This window comes from Lampetra planeri, chromosome 35 (genome assembly GCF_965212315.1).
Source record: "Lampetra planeri chromosome 35, kcLamPlan1.2.h2, whole genome shotgun sequence".
Taxonomy (NCBI): Eukaryota; Metazoa; Chordata; class Hyperoartia; order Petromyzontiformes; family Petromyzontidae; genus Lampetra; species Lampetra planeri.
Window position 1 is genome coordinate 5,559,465 of NC_136141.1, and position 20,935 is coordinate 5,580,399.

Below are 20,935 nucleotides of genomic sequence, written 5' to 3' on the forward strand. Positions count from 1 at the left end.
GGGTCTCACATCCGTGACGTTAACAGACCCATGACCGGATGTTGCGGCCATCTTGGTCAGGGGTCAGGGTCTGCGTGGGTGATTGTGAGTGAGGCTTCGTCGGCGGTCTCGCGTGAGTGCAATGGCCTTCCCACCCCCCCCACGGCATCTCGGGGTGTGGGTTGTGTTGTCTTGCGCCTTGGCAGGAGAGAGTTCGCGTCGTTTCGATGGTTCGTTGACGGCGCGCGCGTTCGTGTGGACCTGCAAACTTTTAAATTCTCTGTACAAGAATATGGGCAAAACCGTGTGGGTTGACACGGTATGTATGTCTTCTTGGTTCTTTCGGTAAAGTCACGTGGAAGGGAAATAATAAAATAAAAATGTTTTTACATAAAATACAATTTGAAATAAAACATAATAAAATAATAAAAATAAAACATAATAAAATTATAAAAATAAAACATACAAAATAATAATAAAAATAAAACATAATTAAATAATAAAAACACAACATGGTTAAATAATAAATATGAAACATAATTAAATAATAAATATTAAACATATTACACTTGTAAAAAGAAAACAATAAAAATAATAAAATTACATTTTAAATAAAATTCTCACGTTTCGGCCACAACGCAAGCAGCCGTCCTCAGGTGAAGAACAGGGCTGTCGGAAAGACAGCGTCCGATTGAACACTACCATGCTTAGCAGCGTATATTTAAGCTGGGTTAGAGGAGGAGAGCGCCTTGACAAAGGAATTTACATATCAACAGAGGAATTTAGCATATTTACGGAAAATGCAGATATGGGATTAGTCACTACTTGTGGAATGTATGTCTCTACGAGTCTGTATCTTTACGAGTCTCGAATGAGGTGTTTATTCTGGACGTCCGCGTTGTTCCACACTGTTTGCCAGCGTTTTTTTTCTCTCCGTATCTGGGTGAGATTCTGGGATGGTGACAGTAGCAGCAGCAGCAGAGCGCGATCCCAGAAGGGATTTGAGACGGGAAGAACGGCGAGAGAAACATCGTCAAGACACCTTGGTCGATGGGTTCTCTTCAGCAAGAAAACATGTCAACGCCCTTGCAGTTTGCAAGTTTCTGCGGATATTTGGTGACAATGCTCACCATCATTGGAACCTCATTTGCCAGTAAAAATATGATAATTGGTTTTTTACCCTTCTATCTGGCAACAAAACTGACACCTTTTTTACAAGGAGTCATGTTTACACAGACCACAATACATGCAGTCATAATGCGCCTTTTGGCGTCATCTGGTCCAACCCATGTGAGACTAGGCTCTAAGGAAAGCTGTCTCGGGTGTGGACCAATCAACTTCAAGGACAGTGCACATTATCAGAGTTATGTTTTTTGTTTGCATTGTCTGCAGGTATTGTGGTCTATGTAAACATGACTCCTTGTAAAAAAGGTGTCAGTTTTGTTGCCAGATAGAAGGGTAAAAAACCAATTATCAATGCTCACCATGGCAGAGTTAGGGCATTGGTGTCGGTTGCAGTGCTCCGGTTATGATGCGTGTCCCGTTATTCAAATGTGCATCTCTAGCAGTTTTATGTAAGAGCTTCTTGGACCCGACTAGAACACAACACTGTGCCACCGAGTAGATCGGTGAAGACGACGGGGGTAGTTTGCAGTAGATCAGCCGAGGGGCACGATGTTGTTCCTGCAAATTGCTGAAGCAGTGATTATTGATTTGAAGGTCCGGCTTCTATACATGGTGTATGTTGAAATCCATTCGCACGGGACGTAGCCAACCGTACTAATCTTGGTGTGGGGTCATAGCGGACTGGGTTACCACAGGACGCATGAAGGGTGGCAATATGCTGTGCGATTGTTCAGGTGGAAAGTGCTTGTGGTGGTTCTAGGATATGGTCAGATTCTCCAGCGACAGAAATAAGGCTCAAATAAAATTACACTGGGAGGAACCTCCTGTTACACCAGCCCACAAGGGAAGTATTGTCAATTTAACACGTAGGCTTTCGTGACCATTATTCAAAATATAGGTTTTTGGGTCAGATCGCGTTATTTATAAATGTGTCATAACCCTCCACCACCCGACACGGCCAAACAGTAAAAAAGACCGGAAGCAACAGGAGAGCTTCACCATTCTTGCCCGATGAAGCGGATTGTAATTATCAGCGAAACGTCGTACTCAGATTTTAAATGATGTTCATTCTCTCTTCAGCACACCGGTGGGCTAAAGTGAATTATTTTGTCTTTTGAAAAACGTGACACATGTTTTACTGTTTGGCTGTGTCTGGTGGTGGAGGGTTACGACACATTTATAAATAACGCGATCTAAACCCAAAAACCTATATTGGGAAGTATTGTGTCCGTCGTGCAGGGAGGGGCTTGGTGGGGCTGGGTGGGGAGGGGCTGGTCACCCCGTGGTACTCAAAACTCAACGTTTAACCTACTCACGCCGGCTTGTGCCCGCCCTCAGGCATATTTGCGGAATACACCACGCCGCCGTTGACCCTGGCCATTGACCGAGCAACCCAACGTTCCTACCAGCTCCCTCCGCAGGAATGTGTTTGGTAGTGTTCTCGAGGTGTGCGCCCTGTGCAGCAAGGACTATGTCATCTGCACATATGAATTTGCGAGGTGATGTACATGGCAGGTCACTTTGGCTTGTGTTTAAAGACAGTGCTAATTTTTTACGTGAGACTTAGCAACTCTAGGCGAAGTTGATTTGAGTGAGACAGGGTGAGTAGGCAGGTTATTGTTATTATGTTTATGTTGAACTTCTTTCGCACCATACATAACCAAAAAGTGCTAATAGGAGGGTTCAAGCAGTGAAATATTTTCTGAAAACTAGAAGAAAAACAAAGAAACAGAAAATGAAACCCAATAATATGAGCGGTGAAGCCAAGAATCTGAGGCAGAGAAACATTGAAGGTGGTTACACAGGCAAAGGGGAAGTCCATTTTCGGAAAGATGTGGGGCGGGGTTGAGTAAATACAGTATATTTATACTGGTAGGAACGAAGTGAACCAGCCTACAATAGATTATATCGTCCGTCCGTCCGATGTCCGATTAGGTGTAGCAACATCGCCCCCTACTGCAAACACTTGGCAGGACCCTACAAAAACCTTTTACACGCAGTGAGGCTTTCCTGGCTAAACAAGTGTAACATTCCCTTATAATTAAAACATTTAAATAAAAAATTAACTCACAGCGGCCTAAAGCCTAGAACTAGGCCTCAAACTCTCCCTTCGTATCGTACCCCCGCCATTTCATTTTATTATAGCCATTCATTTGTTCGTTCCTACCAGCCCACCCCGCAGGGACCTGTTATAATCTTATTTCAATCTTGCCTTACAAGAGCTTGTATTACTGCATCAATTCGTACAAAGTCGAATTACTTTTCTCATAGCAGTTGATTAGGTAAACTCGAAGGAATAAATCCAAATGCCTTGAATGGGAGTCGGCAACCGAAATAACAAGACGAGACATTTTTGTTTCTAATTCGGTAAAATAAATGTTCAAGAGATGCAATACATGCGATTACAAAGAGACGCTCCTTTACAAAGCGTCACGAAGCAGTCCTCAAAGGGCTGCATGCGAACACTGGCCTGGAAGATAAAAACGATTAACGTGGATTTCGCGGTCGTCACCACTTTATGTAATTAATTAACTTATACAGTACGGGAATGGTAGCGCACAACTTAACCGGACACTACACAACATTTTTGATCAATCCTTCTGACTTGTGCAAAATATTATGGAATGCTATTGTTGAGTATTAAATGTTCATTACGTAAGACAAATGGTTAATTTGAGGCCTATATTTGGGATACGTAACAAAAGGTTTGCTTTAACCCCTTAATGAATTACGGATCACTTTAAAATAGAAATGTGAAACACAGTTGTATAAACCAGGAGAGTTACAGCCACACGCTCGTCTAAAGCCATCCCTGCTACATTGGCAAGTCGGTATCATTGTCAGCGAGTCCAATGCAAAGAATACATCACAGTTTCAGTCGCTAAGTGCTCGTCGTAACATTCGATTAGGGGCACATTGATTCACCCACACCCCGGCCACTCAATTTTCGCGATTCAGGGCCACAATGAATTTCAAGAATTGATTCATTTTGGCCAAATTTTTCATCTTGTAAATGATCATTTCTGCTGTCGTTTGTACAGTTGTGTTTGCTTCGTCAGCTTAAATGTAACAGCATATCATTCGAGTGTAATTTGCGTGAATAGAAAAGCATAAATTACCATGTGAATAAATGCAAAGGTCTTCAAAATGGACATTAATTGATGAAACAGTGCTTGCGTCACACCGCAACTCGGAAGTCAAACCTGGGTGGGTGATGGTGGGTGTGACAGCATGAGCACGTGATAGTCATCCTTCTGTGACAGGGTCAGCTGGTGGTGGTCGTTCAGACAACATTGTAGTGTCTTCTTGGTTCTTTCGGTAAAGTCACGTAGAAGGGAAATAATAATAAAAATAAAACATAAAATAATTATCACGACGTTTCGGCCACAACGCAATCAGCCATCCTCAGGTAAAGACCAGGTCTGTCGGGAAGACAGCGTCTGAATGAAACACCCCACGCTTGGAGCGTATATTTAAGCTGGGTTGGAGGGGGAAGAGCGCCTTGACAAAATAATTTGCATATCAAGAGGAATTTAGCATATTGCTGCTTGCGTTGTGGCCGAAACGTCGTGAGAATTATTTTATTATGTTTTATTTTTATTATTTGATTATTTCCCTTCTACGTGACTTTACCGAAAGAACCAAGAAGATGAATCCCTGCAGTCACGAAAGCTTTAAATCGAAACATTGTAATGGCTCGTGTGTCTAGCTGCATCTGATCTCTGACGGGGGATCAGAAGTCATTGTCGCTCTCGGGGAGAGGATTGGGTTTCCTAGGTGTGGGGCCTCCACGCCCACGGGGGCGGAGGGGGCCATGCTCCACACCAGCAATGCCACCCATATCCTCAACATCATCATCGTCATCTTCATCTCCCTCGTCTTCCTCATCCTCCTCACTGTTGCTGATGGTTCCACTGTCATCCTGTAAACAACGGGAGCACGCATCTCATTACTAAAACCGTCAATCGATCACTGCGCTCTGCTGCCATCCCTTCTCATCACTAGGAACTGGGAGGTTTTTGCGCGTCAAATTCACAATGCCTTGGTTATTTTCGGAGGGTGGTCCTGGCTTTCTGCATCTCAAATTCATACATTGATGACAGCACAGCTTTAGGTTGGGGCCGCACAGATCTGCCGACGTCACACAAAGCCTTGGCACCCATGTGGCAGGACTGCAACCATACCCAGTGTAAAGGGTGTAACAAGGGCCATAGGATTCTGCACAATAGCAGCAAGAATGCCTTTTTTAGAGAGAATTATTGAGTGAGACATGGTCGTAGGTAATTGGTTTACACGCAACTGTGTTGGAAATGGGACCTTCAGCGTGAGTGATACTTTCAGCTACAGCATCAGATTTGATCAACATCCGGTCTCCAGATTAGATTCAATGCAGAGCTCATACAATTTAAATAACAAAGAAGCCAAGCAGAACGGGTACGATGGCACATTACAAGCAGCTTGATTCATTGCCAATGGGAGTTTTCAAGTGCATTCACAACCAATGAAAATGAGTGGTGGTGGGTGGCTGGACCACAGGCAGCGAGCGGAATTCGTGCTGGTGGACATGACGGGGTGGGGGTAGGTGGGTGACGGTGCGTGGGTGTGACATGATGGGTGGGCGATCTCGTAAGACTGTGGTTGGGATTTTCTTTTGCAATTGCTCGAGTGTATCGTTGCATCTGATCTCTCTGAGAGGTCAGATCACTTGCACACACCTGCGCGCTGCCCTCCTTGGGCCGTAGTACCTTTCTGCCGGCGAACAGGGAAGGCTTGGACAGAGAGAGTGCAACCGAGGACAACCAGAGCATGAACATTGCGGACAGAGACAAAACCACATGCCGAAGCGCATGTCCCCTTCCGCTTAACGGCAGAGATAGCAAACGGGTTTTGATTCCTTACCCGTACCCGGCCGCACTAGGGACGCAATCGGGTACCCGTACCCTACCCGATACCCGTACCCGGCCGGGTATCGGGTAGGGTACGGGTACCCGATTGCGACCTCTGGGATGAAGCCATGTTGCAGGCGTGGGTGGGTTGATTCTAGGAACTTGAATTGTGAGAAGAGACAAGACGTTGGGAAATGAGTGACAAACAGTTACTCACCAGTGACTCGCGGTCTACCCGTACCCGGCCGCACCAGGGTCGCAAACGGGTACCCGTACCCGGCCGGGTACGGGTAGCCGGGTATCGGGTAGGGTACGGGTATCGGGTACCCGATTGCGACCTCTGCTTAACGGCGTACCACACCGTTAAGCAATGATGGGGTTAGGTTTGCGCCAATGATGTAGTTTTGCTGAGAGGTGGTGCGTAGGCATGATAACGATTCAACATCCAAGATTAAATAAAATAGCCCGATTACAGATTGCTATGCAAATAAATTACTTATATATTTTTTGTGCCTTGTTTATACAGATTTGTCCCATAAAGCTTGTCACATTTAGCATATCATTTGAAAGATATGTTAATTGTCACATTCGCATTACATTTTTATGTAATTTGCGTTGAGCCTAATAGAATATCACTTTCAAGATTTTAGACGTGTTTTGCGGGCGTAAGAATGTTTGAATTTATGTATTCGATCAATCGTTACATGCCCAGTGATACACAGCGTGAGAGCACCCCCGGTGGCGAAGATGTCGAGTAAGTTGCGTTAGAGCAGCACTGAGGCGATGCTGTGAGCCAGGTAGATGAAGAGGTGATGGGAATAGGCTTAACGATGTGGTTTACCTCATCCTCTGTGTCTCCCCCCTGCATGGTTCCTCGCACGAGAGAAGCGCCATATCCTACACATGCACACAATCCGGTGTCATCGTCAACTTCCCTTCAGGTGAGAAGTCACTGACACATCGAGGCCTCTTACCAGGGTGACCCGAGTCAAACAAGTGACAGCAGCATCGTGTAATACAGGTTAATAGAAGCTCAATTAGCAAGTATGCAAACTCGAGTGTTTACTCTCATTATGCACAGGCAGGCCACGTCAGCAAGCAACAGCATGGAATAGGGGTGTTAATCGTTTAGGATTTAAACATGTGCAAAGTCTTAATGTTTAAAACATTGTAACATGCCCCCTGATGTTGTATTGTTATGCGAAGAGCATGAACACACCAACGGTGACTACATACAGAATACATAGAGTTCCAATAATTTATAATAAAGGTTTTTGGGTTTAGATCGCGTTATTTATAAATGTGTCGTAACCCTCCACCACCCGACACGGCCAAACATTAAAAAATGTGTCACGCTTATACAAAGGACAAATAGTTCACTACTTTAGCCCACCGGTGTGTTGAAGAGTGAATGAACATCATTTAAAATTTGAGTACGACGTTTCGCTGGTAATTACATCCAGCTGTTTGGCCGTGTCGGGTGGTGGAGGGTTACGACACATTTATAAATAACGCGATCGAAACCCAAAAACCTTTTATTATGAATAATATTGGTCGCGAAAGCCTACGTGTTAAAGTTCCAATAATGTTTGATTATTTCAATAACGTTGAGAGATTCGTTTTGTTTAAACATTTCACAAATTAAACGTGCAATCTTATCGCCGTGAACGTGGAAGAACGTGGGTGTGCACGTGCGACCAATGGTGCATTGTCTTTGAGTTGTGCGCCTTTTGGTGTCATCTGGTCCAACACCATGTGAGACTAGGCTCTAAGGAAAGCTGTCTCGGGTGTGGACCAATCAACTTCAAGGACAGTGCATACATTATCAGAGTTATGTTTTTTGTTTGCATTATGACTGCAGGTATTGTGGTCTATGCAAACATGACTCCTCGTAAAAAAGGTGTCAGTTTTGTTGCGAGATAAAAGGGTAAAAAACCAATTATCATATTTTTTACTGGCAAATGAGGTACCAATGGCGTCTGCACATGCACAAGAGTGTAGCAGAGCTGGTCGGCGAGCACCTCATCCGAGCGTCGAGCACGTGCGTTCACAGGTTCACGGGGTTTGCGTACCAGGCCGTAGGTTCTGGCTCCGTAAGGCGAGACGAGGCTTGTTGGGCCGGACCTCCTCTTCGCTCTCCTCGCTCTCATTTCCCGGAACCATTTCCAGCTCCGAGTCCTCCTCATTGTCTGCGGACACACACAGAGGGACACACACAGAGCGGCTTTTCCCCCAGCCTTCTAGGAATGTGTTGGCATAACTACAAAACCCCCCTCGGCATTCATAAACAGCACTACCTCACAACAAAGTGTATACTACACTGATATTTTAGGCATTGGTCCTTACACAGAGCAGAAATTGCAAGACACAGGCCGATTGACACACTTGTATTTGAAGATCACACTTTATACTTCTGAAGATTCTTTTCAGTGTAATTTACCTTCTCCACTGCGCTGTGAAGAAGGGCCATTCCCCAAACCATTCCAGGGTAAGCAATGAGCATCATCACACAGCGAGTGGTGAACGCAGGGTACCTGAGAATTCTCCACGGTGCTTTAGCAGCCGCTTCTCTTCCTCTTTCAGCTTACTCTGCATCAGCTTCAGAGTGTTCTCTGCCTCCTGCTCACCACACTCCCCTCTGTGAGACACCCTGCTTGCACAAAGCACACACCACTGGCCTACGGGTGGCAATCCTTAATAAAGTCAAGGTTTGATAATTGTTTTTTTATCTTTTAATCTGGCAACAAAACTGACACCTTTTTTTACAAGGAGTCATGTTTGCATAGACCACAATACCTGCAGTCATAATTCAAACAAAACACATAACTCTGATAATGTATGCACTGTCCTTGAAGTTGATTGGTCCACACCCGAGACAGCTTTCCTTAGAGCCTAGTCTCACATGGGTTGGACCAGATGACGCCAAAAGGCGCACAACTCAAAGACAATGCACCATCAGAGTATGAGAGCTCGGGGTAAGCATTTACACCATTGGTACCTCATTTGCCAGTAAAAAAAAAACTATTATATATTTTTTTACTGGCAAATGAGGTACCATTATTAACATTCCTTCCCTTTATTAATTCTAACCTTACTCCCTCCCTTTGATACTGCTAATCCTGCATAATGCATGGGCATAATGACTTTAAACCCCTCGCCAAACCTCCTACGCATTTCACAAGTAGTACTAATCACATATCTGCATTTCCCATAAATATGCTAAATTCCTCTTGATATGCAAATTATTTTGTCAAGACGCCCTTCGCCCCTCCATCCCAGCATAAAGTCGCTCCAAGCCTGGAGCGTGCCATTCAGACTCTGCCTTCTCGACAGACCTGTTCTCCACCTGAAGACGGCTGCTTGCGTTATTTTATTATTTTCCTTCTACGTGACTTTACCGAAAGAACCAAGAAGAGGTACCAATGGTGTAAAGTCAAGGTTCATTGGCTCCTGGTTTCAGGCACTTCCCCCAAAACGCTCTCGCACAGCTCTGTGGTCCCGTCGTGTTGCACTGCAGACGGAGAGGCGATGGTCCAATCACACTGCTGGATAGTGCTCAGATAAGCATGAACACTACATTGTAACAATTATGTGGAATTAATATTATGACACCAGTTTTCACAGTTGGGAGTGACAATTGCCGTTTCCAAATTGAGTTGCGGATGTAATTTTCCCAATGATGCAAATTTGGACCGTGATGCCAGCACATGGGCTAATATCCTTCGAATGACGCCACAGGATATTTGAGGTCCACTGTGAAGCGGACGGCACGTGGTATTGTGTGGTAAATATACATCGCATTATTAATCAGGTGGCTTGTCTAATCGAACTGCTAACCTAACAAGCGAAGAATGTGCTACCACTTGGCCAAGTCACCTTCCCTCGTCGTTGTATAAAAGCAAATATAATGGTCAGCGACTACACATTTTTATTTAATCACTGCAACAATTATCTGCATATTCTGAAAGAATGTAACAAGGATATAAAGAACACTCGGAACATTCCAGACATGGCAGATTTTACAAGTTCATTGGCAAGGGAGCTGCAGAAATTGAACTAAAGGGCACATAATATGAAACATCAGTGAAACATGAACAAAAATCTAAATTATTTCTAGGTTTTTGGTTTACTTAACCATGTTTTTATTAACCATGCCTTAATCATGGGATGTATTTAGTCAAATGAGCCAAGAGTTTCAAAGAATAGTTTCCCGTGGAATCCGTGAAATGTGTACGACTTCTGAAATGCAAACCCACTGGTTCCACCAGCCCACAGGGGATTATTGTGTCCGTCAGTCGTGCAGGGAGGGGCTGGGTGGGGAGGGGAGGGTGGGGAGGGGCTGGGTGAGAAGGGTGGGGAAGGGCTGAGTGGGGAGGGGCTGGGTGGGGGGTGGGAGGGGTTTTGCTGGGTGGGGCGGGCCTGGTCACCCCGTGGTGCCCTTATAAAACTCAACGTTTAACCTACTCACGCCGGCTTGTGCCCGCCCTCGCAGTCAGGCATATTTGCGGAATACACCACGCCGCCGTTGACCCTGGCCATTGACCGAGCAACTCAACGTTCCTACCAGCTCCCTCCGCAGGAATGTGTTATATACACATCCAGCACAAAATACTTCCGTATCAGACAGAATAAATAGTGTGCAGACAATCACGCTCCTGGAATAAACCCTGCACGAGTTTCTCGCATGCAAGCCGCACGCCGCACTCCGCTCACTTCCACTCCTCCCACCTCAAACTTGTCCTGCTCCGCACGGCGCTGCTCGTTCAGCTGCTGCTCCAGGAATGCCAGGTTGCGGAACTTCTCCACAAACGCGGTGTAGTTAATCTGCAGCTCCGCTTCCACAGCCTCGTACTCGTCCATGAACGCCGGCCTGGGCGCACGCGGAGGAAGAGGGGACGGGAGTCACTCTCGCTCACCGCAACCTCAGCGCGCCCACACACACACTCGCCACGACAGCCGAGTGGGCTCTGTGAATCGCACGAGGCAAGAGACGTTCACCTGGCTCGCACCTCTCACCCTCATACTCCCCTCTCGAGACAGATTGAAGACTTTTCACCAGTCACTGCATACAAAAAAATGTGATTCTGGAAGAGACTAATGAATATCAAAAACCATTATGCTGAGGCTGTGTAGATTATAAAAGTGCATTTTGCTTCCTAATTTTACCTTACGTGGTACCATTTTACATCCCAAGTGCTTTAATATTTGTAAGCTATATATATGTGTGTAGTCGCGTTATTATTTAATTATAATTATTATTACAGTATATTTTATCTGGCCAAGTGGCTCAGCGGTAGAACAAGCGGCTCACAATCAGAAGGTTGCAAGTTCAAATCCTGGTCGGGGGTTGACTCGACCCACAATTCCTCCTCGCTTGATCAAATGAGTACAGTAAAACCTTGGATTGCGAGTTACTTGGTCTGCGAGTGTTTTGCAAGACGAGCAAACATTTTTGATACATTTTAACTTGATAAACGAGCGACGTCTTGCAATACGAGTAGTACGTACAGTATACACTTTGTCTGCCGAGCGTCACCTGATCACAACTCTCTCTCTCGCTGTGAGATTGTGGGTAATCATCTCCCATGCTCGGTCTCAGTCGGCGTGCCTCACTCGTATAGTCAACATCCGTGCGAGCGTACTGTATACTGTTTACTACAGTATAGTGTTGTGACCACGTGTGTGTGCGTAAAGCATTTTTTTTATTTTGTGTCCAAGTGTAGTGACTGTTCTTTAGTAACTGTACTGCAAGTGAAAGTCGTCCTACACAAAAACCCTCCTCTCTCTCGTCTCCCTCACACCAGCCACGATTAAATGTAATTAATAAATTGGATTACTTTATATTAAATTTTAATAATAAAAATATAGAGAGCAATTTTGTATGAATAATTTTTACATGAATATTTTTGGGTTGTGGAACGAATCACCCGAGTTTCCATTATCTCTTACGGGGAAATTCGCTTTGATATACGAGTGCTTTGGAATTACAAGCACGTTTCCGGAGCGAACTATGCTCGCAATCCAAGCTTTTACTGTACCACTTTGTAGGGAATTCGACAGTGGTTGCCCTACGCAAAGAAAGACTCGCAGACGCTCGACATGCACGGTAAGTAGACCTGACGGTGTGCAGGGTCTGAAGCCTCTTGTGGCTCCTCTCCAGCTCTGCTCGGCGTTTTTCAATCTTGGAGTCCAGGTTGGCCTCGTCAGAAGCCACGTTCTCCAACATGCGCTTCGTCTTCTCCACTTCGTCCTGGAATTGAACACCCACAACTTGTTGCTTGCGGAGCAAACGCAGCTCAGCAGGAGCCTCCTCATTGCGTACCGCTGTGACGTCAGATTCTCACGCGGTTGAATTAAAGTGAACGTGTGAATCGATGAGCGCGAGACGTGTGCTAGGAATTTCATGGCAAGACGACGGAGCGTCAATTGCCCACAAAGACGTTAGCGTGGTCTCCACAAGGCCAGATGGTGGGATTCTGTTCATGCGGATTTTGGAGGTTACGTCTCTGCCGTACAATTGCGGGATCGGATGGAGGATAGAAAGTGTTGGCGAGGATATACAGTACAGGTTTCTCTCGCTTTATGCGGTAGATGCGCTCCGTAAAAAGGGCGCACAAAACGATACCGCACAAGACAGCTGCATACAGTAAACACAATGTTGTCCCACATCCAATCGAATAGCCACATGTAGATTGAATTCAAACTGCACATAGAGAAGTTTGGGTATAAATAGGTTAGCCAAATATATGCAAAATCGCACAAACCGAATCCACAAAGCGAGCTAAACGTACATGCAAATATAGTTTGTGTGCAGAGAAATATATATTCGGTACATGAGTGTTGTGTGTCAACATTGCCTAGTGAACAGATATAAACTGCATATCAACAACTTTTATACTTTAATATTACCCTACGAGCATGTACAGTTGTCCACAGTGTATTCCCCTGGCTTCTAGCAGAGTTCACATTCATAGCCGTGTGACTTACTGCACCGCACAGCCGGGCGTGCTGTGTGCGTCGTACACACACTGCGTATGGAGCCAAGTGTTGTGGGCTGAGTGCGGTGTCGTACCACCACCCCCTTGATGGCAGCGCGCAAAGTTTTCTCCGTCTCGGCCATCTCTAGGGGTCGTGCGATGGCGCTCGTTCGCAAATCCTGCACGCAAAGCACGCCGCCCCACGTGAACACTCGCACCTCACCAGCAATGTCGGCGTGGAGGCCTGCATCAGGTAAGAGGCAGGATAGAACAATGCAGCACTTCTGCCAGGGGACCAGTCCGTTTCCTTTTTTGAAACCAGAAGATTAAATAAACCCATTGAGACCTATGAAACATTATTGCCTACTTTACAATATGATTTAAGGACACACTGTTTAAAAAAAAAACATCTAGACTAAAATATCTAGCAAAATATGAATACGGCTACGTAAGATGGTGAATTGCTCTTAAACCATTTAAATATACAACAAATATATAAATTATGGAAAGGAAAGTGACCAGATTAGGCAAGTACGGAGAATGGGAATTTTTTTTTTTTACGTGAACAAATTGGCTTAGGGCAGTCAGGGAACACGAAAGTAAACACGGTTCTTATTAAACATTTACAAAGGGTGACAGGAGGGCTCCTGCATGGGCCTAACAGGTTAGCCCTCAGGTGTTGAGCGAATGCCGTGGGCTGTCCTGTGACTGCGATGATCTCTCTTGTGCCGACAGCATCTGGCAGCTACAACTGTTGCTGCTGTGCAGTCCTCACACGCAGGTCCACCTCCCTGCCCAGGAGGTCGTAGAGGGCGGCTCCCTTCCTCGTGATGTCCGACGCCAATTGCCGCGACAACTTGAAATCCGTGATCTGCAAGAGTCGGGCACCGCAAAGTTGACCGTTTACTCAAACTAATGAGGTGCTTTTTTCTTCTTGTCTTTCCGACAGACCTGTTCTTCACCTGAGGACGGCTGCTTGCGTTGTGGCCGAAACAGCGTGAGAATTGTATTTTATAATGTTTTATTTTTATTATTTTATTATTTCCATTCTACGTGACTTTACCAAAAGAACCAAGAAGATGAATCCCTGCAGTCACGAAAGCTTTAAATCGAACTTTAATGAGGGGCTGTAGCCACGTTTTATTTAACATTCTATTCACTGCTAATTATGACTTTAAAAACGTCACCAAACCCTGAGAAACAATGAAATATATGCAGAATGGATTATACCCAATTGAAGTCTTACTACGTTTTAATGAGTACCACTTTGTGGGGACGTCAACAGTTGTCTTTTAGATTCACTCACCCCTGCCAATGGAATGTGGAATTTCCACCACTGACTAGTGTTGCATTTGGAAATGAGCACGACCTTAATGCTTGATGATCAGGAAATTACTTAATTTTGATAATTTGACATTAAAAGGATTCACCATTGATATCTTGGTCACAAATACCCGATGTTCGGTGTACTTCCCTACAGCATTTCATAGGTGTTTGGCTGTGTAATATGAAAATGTGACATACGCGTGAGCCCAACTGGAAGGAGAATGTGGGCTCCTCCTGGGGCAGATCGCCCTGGCTGGCGTGTACATTCGAGGCGTGGTAGAGCACGCTTGTCAGCTTGAGCAGCTCCTTCACCGCGTAGCCGTCAGCCTGGTATAGACGCTTGGTGTTCAGCTTGACGTGAGCCTTGGTGGCCTGGGGGTACACGGCCCCAACAGCACACGTTCATGCACACCGCTGTCGTGCAGTTCCACACCACTGTCAGCCGTGGCGTATCGATGAGGGCCACTCCAATGGCAAACGGTGTTTTAGCGACAAAACTGACACCTTTTTTACAAGGAGTCATGTTTGCATAGACCACAATACCTGCAGTCATAATGCAAACAAAAAACATAACTCTGATAATGTGCACTGTCCTTGAAGTTGATTGGTCCACACCCGAGACAGCTTTCCTTAGAGCCTAGTCTCACATGGGTTGGACCAGATGACGACCCATGTGAGACTAGGCTCTAAGGAAAGCTGTCTCGGGTGTGGACCAATCAACTTCAAGGACAGTGCACATTATCAGAGTTATGTTTTTTTTTGCATTATGACTGCAGGTATTGTGGTCTATGCAAACATGACTCCTTGTAAAAAAGGTGTCAGTTTTGTTGCCAGATAGAAGGGTAAAAAAAACAATTATCATATTTTTTACTGGCAAATGAGGTTCCAATGGTGTTTTAGCAATTAACTTGACACTAATCATTATAGGCATAATGATGCATCAATGTTCGAGATTTGAAGTTTTCATGACTGCAATGATCCATACGCTTTGGTTCTTTGGGAAAAGTGATGTAGGTGAAAAAAATAAGAATAAAAAATTGAAATAACTAAATTAAATCACGACGTTTCGGAAGCAACATCACTATAATATAATATCTTGTCATAAACAGCTCTCTTTGCCCACTACAGTAATTTTTGTTTCTTGCTGTGGTTGTCCCACCTGATGACGGAGGCTTGTGTTGTTTCCGAAACGTCGTGGTTTAATTTAGTTACTTCTATTTTTTTTTACCTACGTGACTTTACCAAAAGAACCAGAGGATGCATCAATGCATTATTCATTACGATTGTTTACCTCGCGAAGCCTTATGGAATCTTAAGGCTGTTTCAGGAGGGTCCTGATAATTTTCTGTCGTTTCGGGTGATGACTGATGTGTTTCTCAATTGTGTGATTTGCACGTCAGTTTGCTCATTTGGGAAATTTGGACCACGGCTCCAGCATACAACGGCCTACCCTTCTTTGAACAACATCACAATATCTTTCATGTCCACAAACGAAAAGAAAACGAAACCTAAAACATTCAGAGGCATGCTTGAAATTGCACCCAGACACAGGAAGAGGAGGAACAAATGCCAGTACAGTAGCACATCGTATTGACTAAATAATAGTGGGTTTGGGCAGAAAACGTCGCAAACAAGGCCACTGATTAAGCCTGACGACAAAGTCGTGGCAGGTGGAGGAGGGAATGCATCCGAGAGAATAACCACCGGGGATTTAGCGGCGGGTTCAGCCCACGTGCAGGATTTGTTGCATCGCATAAACCAATCCACCTTTGCTCACAGAGTAGTGGTCATCTTGGCCAAAACTGATAATGCCACAATACCTTTTCCTCTTGAATTTTGCCCGACCTCCACAGTTCAAAGATAAATGCAAGGCACGGGTCAAGATACGTCAGCACAGAAGGGTCACTCGCTGCCAGGGCTCAGGATTCAGCGCATGGCGATCGAGAAAGAAGTGACTGACCTCCGTGTCCCAGTGAGGTACGGAGGGAGGGAGTCTCACCATAAACTCAGCCACCGCCTTGATGAAGAACACTCGGTCATGCTCCGTGTCAATGTCCGCAGGAATGTCCGACTGTGGCTCGTACCTACGGCCATGCAGTGTGACAAAACAGGTGAATACTCTTAGGTTTTTTTCGGTAAAGTCACGTAGGTAAAAATTTAAATTAATAAAAGTAAAATAAAAATCACGACGTTTCGGAGGCAACACAAGCTTCCGTCTTCAGGTGGAACCGTCACAGCACGACTGCTGTATTAAGCGTCTCCTTGCTGTATCAAGTATCCTCTTTTCTTGATACAGCTATCGTGCTGTGACGGTTCCACCTGAAGACAGAAGCTTGTGTTGCCTCCGAAACATCGTGATTTTTATTTTACTTTTATTAATTTTAATTTAATTTTTTACCTACGTGACTTTACAGAAAAAACCTAAGAGTGTGAATCCTTGCAGTCACGAAAGCTTCAAATCTAGAATTAAAACAGGTGAAACCGACACCACCGGCAGCAGCTGCACCGCTGCCATTTGAGGTGACGAGTGGAGAAGCACTGAAGCTGGCGCTGCCCCCTGCAGGTGTCACTGGCACCCACGAGGCATCGGCTTCCAGCCAGCAAAACTTTTGTGTTCATGTAATATATGAAGTATGATGTCGCGTGTAATTAGTTCACGTAAACTTCGCATTCACTAAACGTACAACGTGTTACACAAAGACAAGAATGTGTTTGCGAGTCGAATCCCGACCCCGCATCGTGTGAGAGGAGCCTGGTGACGCTGCCGCGTCTCGTGTGTGTGTGTGTGGTGAGCGCTGTGTGTGGTGAGCGCTGTGTGTGTGTTGAGCGCTGTGTGTGTGTGTTGAGCGCTGTATGTGGTGAGCGCTGTGTGTGTGGTGAGCGCTGTGTGTGGTGAGCGCTGTGTGTGGTGAGCGCTGTGTGTGTGGTGAGCGCTGTGTGTGTGGTGAGCGCTGTGTGTGTGGTGAGCGCTGTGTGTGGTGAGCGCTGTGTGTGGTGAGCGCTGTGTGTGTGGTGAGCACTGTGTGTGTGGTGAGCGCTGTGTGTGTGGTGAGCGCTGTGTGTGGTGAGCGCTGTGTGTGTGGTGAGCGCTGTGTGTGTTGAGCGCTGTGTGTGTGGTGAGCGCTGTGTGTGGTGAGCGCTGTGTGTGTGGTGAGCACTGTGTGTGTGGTGAGCACTGTGTGTGTGGTGAGCACTGTGTGTGTGGTGAGCGCTGTGTGTGTGTGAGCGCTGTGTGTGTGGTGAGCGCTGTGTGTGTGGTGAGCGCTGTGTGTGTGGTGAGCGCTGTGTGTGTGGTGAGCGCTGTGTGTGTGGTGAGCACTGTGTGTGTGGTGAGCGCTGTGTGTGGTGAGCGCTGTGTGTGGTGAGCGCTGTGTGTGGTGAGCGCTGTGTGTGTGGTGAGCGCTGTGTGTGTGGTGAGCGCTGTGTGTGTGGTGAGCGCTGTGTGTGGTGAGCGCTGTGTGTGGTGAGCGCTGTGTGTGGTGAGCGCTGTGTGTGTGGTGAGCGCTGTGTGTGTGGTGAGCGCTGTGTGTGAGCGCTGTGTGTGGTGAGCACTGTGTGTGTGGTGAGCACTGTGTGTGTGTGAGCGCTGTGTGTGGTGAGCGCTGTGTGTGTGGTGAGCGCTGTGTGTGTAGTGAGCGCTGTGTGTGGTGAGCGCTGTGTGTGTGGTGAGCAGTGTGTGGTGAGCGCTGTGTGTGTGTGAGCGCTGTGTGTGGTGAGCGCTGTGTGTGTGGTGAGCACTGTGTGTGTGGTGAGCAGTGTGTGGTGAGCGCTGTGTGTGTGGTGAGCGCTGTGTGTGGTGAGCGCTGTGTGTGGTGAGCACTGTGTGTGTGGTGAGCAGTGTGTGGTGAGCGCTGTGTGTGTGTGAGCGCTGTGTGTGGTGAGCGCTGTGTGTGTGGTGAGCGCTGTGTGTGGTGAGCACTGTGTGTGTGGTGAGCAGTGTGTGGTGAGCGCTGTGTGTGTGTGAGCGCTGTGTGTGGTGAGCGCTGTGTGTGTGGTGAGCACTGTGTGTGTGGTGAGCAGTGTGTGGTGAGCGCTGTGTGTGTGGTGAGCGCTGTGTGTGGTGAGCGCTGTGTGTGGTGAGCGCTGTGTGTGTGGTGAGCGCTGTGTGTGTGTTGAGCGCTGTGTGTGTGTTGAGCGCTGTGTGTGTGGTGAGCAGTGTGTGGTGAGCGCTGTGTGTGTGGTGAGCGCTGTGTGTGGTGAGCGCTGTGTGTGGTGAGCGCTGTGTGTGTGGTGAGCGCTGTGTGTGTGGTGAGCGCTGTGTGTGTGTTGAGCGCTGTGTGTGTGTTGAGCGCTGTGTGTGTGGTGAGAAGTGTGTGTGGTGAGCGCTGTGTGTGGTGAGCGCTGTGTGTGTGGTGAGCGCTGTGTGTGTGGTGAGCGCTGTGTGTGTGGTGAGCGCTGTGTGTGTGGTGAGCGCTGTGTGTGTGGTGAGCGCTGTGTGTGTGGTGAGCGCTGTGTGTGTGGTGAGCGCTGTGTGTGTGGTGAGCGCTGTGTGTGTGTTGAGCGCTGTGTGTGTGTTGAGCGCTGTGTGTGGTGAGCGCTGTGTGTGGTAACCTCTTCACGAGCCACGCGAGGACCTCGGCCACCAGCGGGAAGTTGGGCTGGCGGAAGTTCTCCATTGAGATGAGGCGCGGGTAGCCCAAGGCCCGCATCATCTCCGTGAAGTCTGCATGCAGCGGGTTCACGGTGACCGCGTATACAGACCGATACGCCGAGACGAACAGCGAAACAGAGGCGCGGAAACAGTGAGGGAAACGATGTCGCAGGAACTCGCAAGAAGACACTTTTAAAACGATTAAAGTATGATAATTTTTTTTTACCCTTTTATCTGGCAACAAAACTGACACCTTATTTTTACAAGGAGTCATGTTTGCATAGACCACAATACCTGCAGTCGTAATGCAAACAAAAAACACAACTCTGATAATGTATCCATTGTCCTTGAAGTTGATTGGTCCACACCCGAGACAAAAAAGGGTAAAAAAAAAACAATTATCATATTTTTCTACTGGCAAATGACGTTCCAATGACGATTAAAGTATTCAAAACTTTAAAAGATTCATTTCACCAGGTAAGGCCCGCTGAGCTATAAAGCTCAACCTAGTGACTTATGTGGTAATTTATAGCAGCCAAATACTCAAAATGCACGTTGATTGCAAATGTGGAAGAAAAAAACCAGAGGACCCGGAGAAAAATCCACGGGACTACGGGGAGAGCAGTAGATATGCAAACTAAATATACAGGCGTCAGGGTCGGGATCGAACCCACGACCTGCATACCAGGCGAGGGAGAGACACACTCACTGGGCGAGGGAGACACACTCACTGGGCGAGGGAGACACACTCACTGGGCGAGGGAGACGCACTCACTGGGCGAGGGAGACGCACTCACTGGGCGAGGGAGACGCACTCACTGGGCGAGGGAGACACACTCACTGGGCGAGGGAGACACACTCACTGGGCGAGGGAGACGCACTCACTGGGCGAGGGAGACACACTCACTGGGCGAGGGAGACGCACTCACTGGGCGAGGGAGACGCACTCACTGGGCGAGGGAGACACACTCACTGGGCGAGGGAGACACACTCACTGGGCGAGGGAGACACACTCACTGGGCGAGGGAGACACACTCACTGGGCGAGGGAGACACACTCACTGGGCGAGGGAGACACACTCACTGGGCGAGGGAGACACACTCACTGGGCGAGGGAGACACACTCACTGGGCGAGGGAGACACACTCACTGGGCGAGGGAGACACACTCACTGGGCGAGGGAGACACACTCACTGGGCGAGGGAGACACACTCACTGGGCGAGGGAGACACACTCACTGGGCGAGGGAGACACACTCACTGGGCGAGGGAGACACACTCACTGGGCGAGGGAGACACACTCACTGGGCGAGGGAGACACACTCACTGGGCGAGGGAGACACACTCACTGGGCGAGGGAGACACACTCACTGGGCGAGGGAGACACACTCACTGGGCGAGGGAGACACACTCACTGGGCGAGGGAGACACACTCACTGGGCGAGGGAGACACACTCACTGGGCGAGGGAGACACACTCACTGGGCGAGGGAGACACTGGGGGAGAGACACTGGGTGAGACACGGGGGGGGGGGGGGGAGAGACACTCACTGGGGGAGAGAGACACTCACTGGGGGAGAGAGACACTCACTGGGGGAGAAAGACACTCACTGGGGGTGAGAGACACTCACTGGGGGGAGGGAGACACTCACTAGGGGAGAGAGACACTCACTTCGTAGATCTCGGTAAGACATGGCGCCGCGTCTCCGCCGTCGCTAGGCGCTGACGCAATCTGTGCACTCGAGCAGCGTGACGCGCGATGACGCAATGTCACTCCGAGAAAACATGGCCGTGACGTCACGGGGTGGCTGCGGCGACGCGCGGTGACGCAATGTCACTCCGAGGAAAAGCGTATCCGAATGACGTCACGGGGGTCGCTCCGGCTACGCGAGATGACGTCACGTCCCCTGACAATGAAATCCGTCCTCGGGTCGCTACGGCTACGCGTGGTGACGCAATGTCACTCCGAGGAAAAGCGTATCACAATGACGTCACGGCATCGCTACGACTATGCGAGATGACGTCACGGTCCCTGACAATGAAATCCTTCCTCG

General features: G+C 47.5%; 1 protein-coding gene and 1 long non-coding RNA gene across 4 annotated transcripts; one reads left to right on the forward strand and one right to left on the reverse strand.

Moving 5' to 3' along the window:
* Positions 1–61: 61 nt before the first annotated feature.
* LOC144730333 (uncharacterized) lies at positions 62–16,237 on the forward strand. Its single transcript, XR_013587807.1, has 3 exons — positions 62–112; positions 13,917–13,964; positions 16,147–16,237. It is a non-coding gene; the product is annotated as an uncharacterized LOC144730333 (long non-coding RNA).
* CLUAP1 (clusterin associated protein 1) lies at positions 4,712–20,653 on the reverse strand. 3 transcript variants are annotated; one of them, XM_078611064.1, is made up of 13 exons: positions 20,554–20,653; positions 18,845–18,956; positions 16,293–16,377; positions 14,492–14,665; positions 13,743–13,838; positions 13,063–13,146; positions 12,107–12,240; positions 10,719–10,860; positions 8,525–8,609; positions 8,063–8,179; positions 6,832–6,887; positions 5,820–5,873; positions 4,712–5,026 (listed from the first exon to the last, which is right to left on the reverse strand). In XM_078611064.1, exons 1-13 carry the CDS (start codon positions 20,573–20,575, stop codon positions 4,838–4,840), a joined length of 1,350 nt encoding a protein of 449 aa, XP_078467190.1. In that variant the 5' UTR covers positions 20,576–20,653; the 3' UTR covers positions 4,712–4,837. The 3 variants fall into 3 exon arrangements, with proteins under 3 accessions (XP_078467190.1, XP_078467191.1, XP_078467192.1); XM_078611065.1 differs by having other exon boundaries at positions 20,534–20,593; XM_078611066.1 differs by lacking the exon at positions 5,820–5,873.
* Between the last annotated feature and the right edge of the window lie 282 nt (positions 20,654–20,935).

Bases quoted from the DNA above. Each gene is read 5' to 3' on its own strand.
- CLUAP1 (XM_078611064.1), bottom strand. From the start codon at position 20,575: ATGTCTTACCGAGATCTACGAA. The intron at 13,147-13,742 runs GTGAGGACTGCA...CTTTGCGTGCAG, and splicing joins GCAGGGAGGTGGACCTGCGT to GATTTGCGAACGAGCGCCAT. The intron at 12,241-13,062 runs GTACGACACCGC...GTTCAATTCCAG, and splicing joins CTGCCATCAAGGGGGTGGTG to GACGAAGTGGAGAAGACGAA.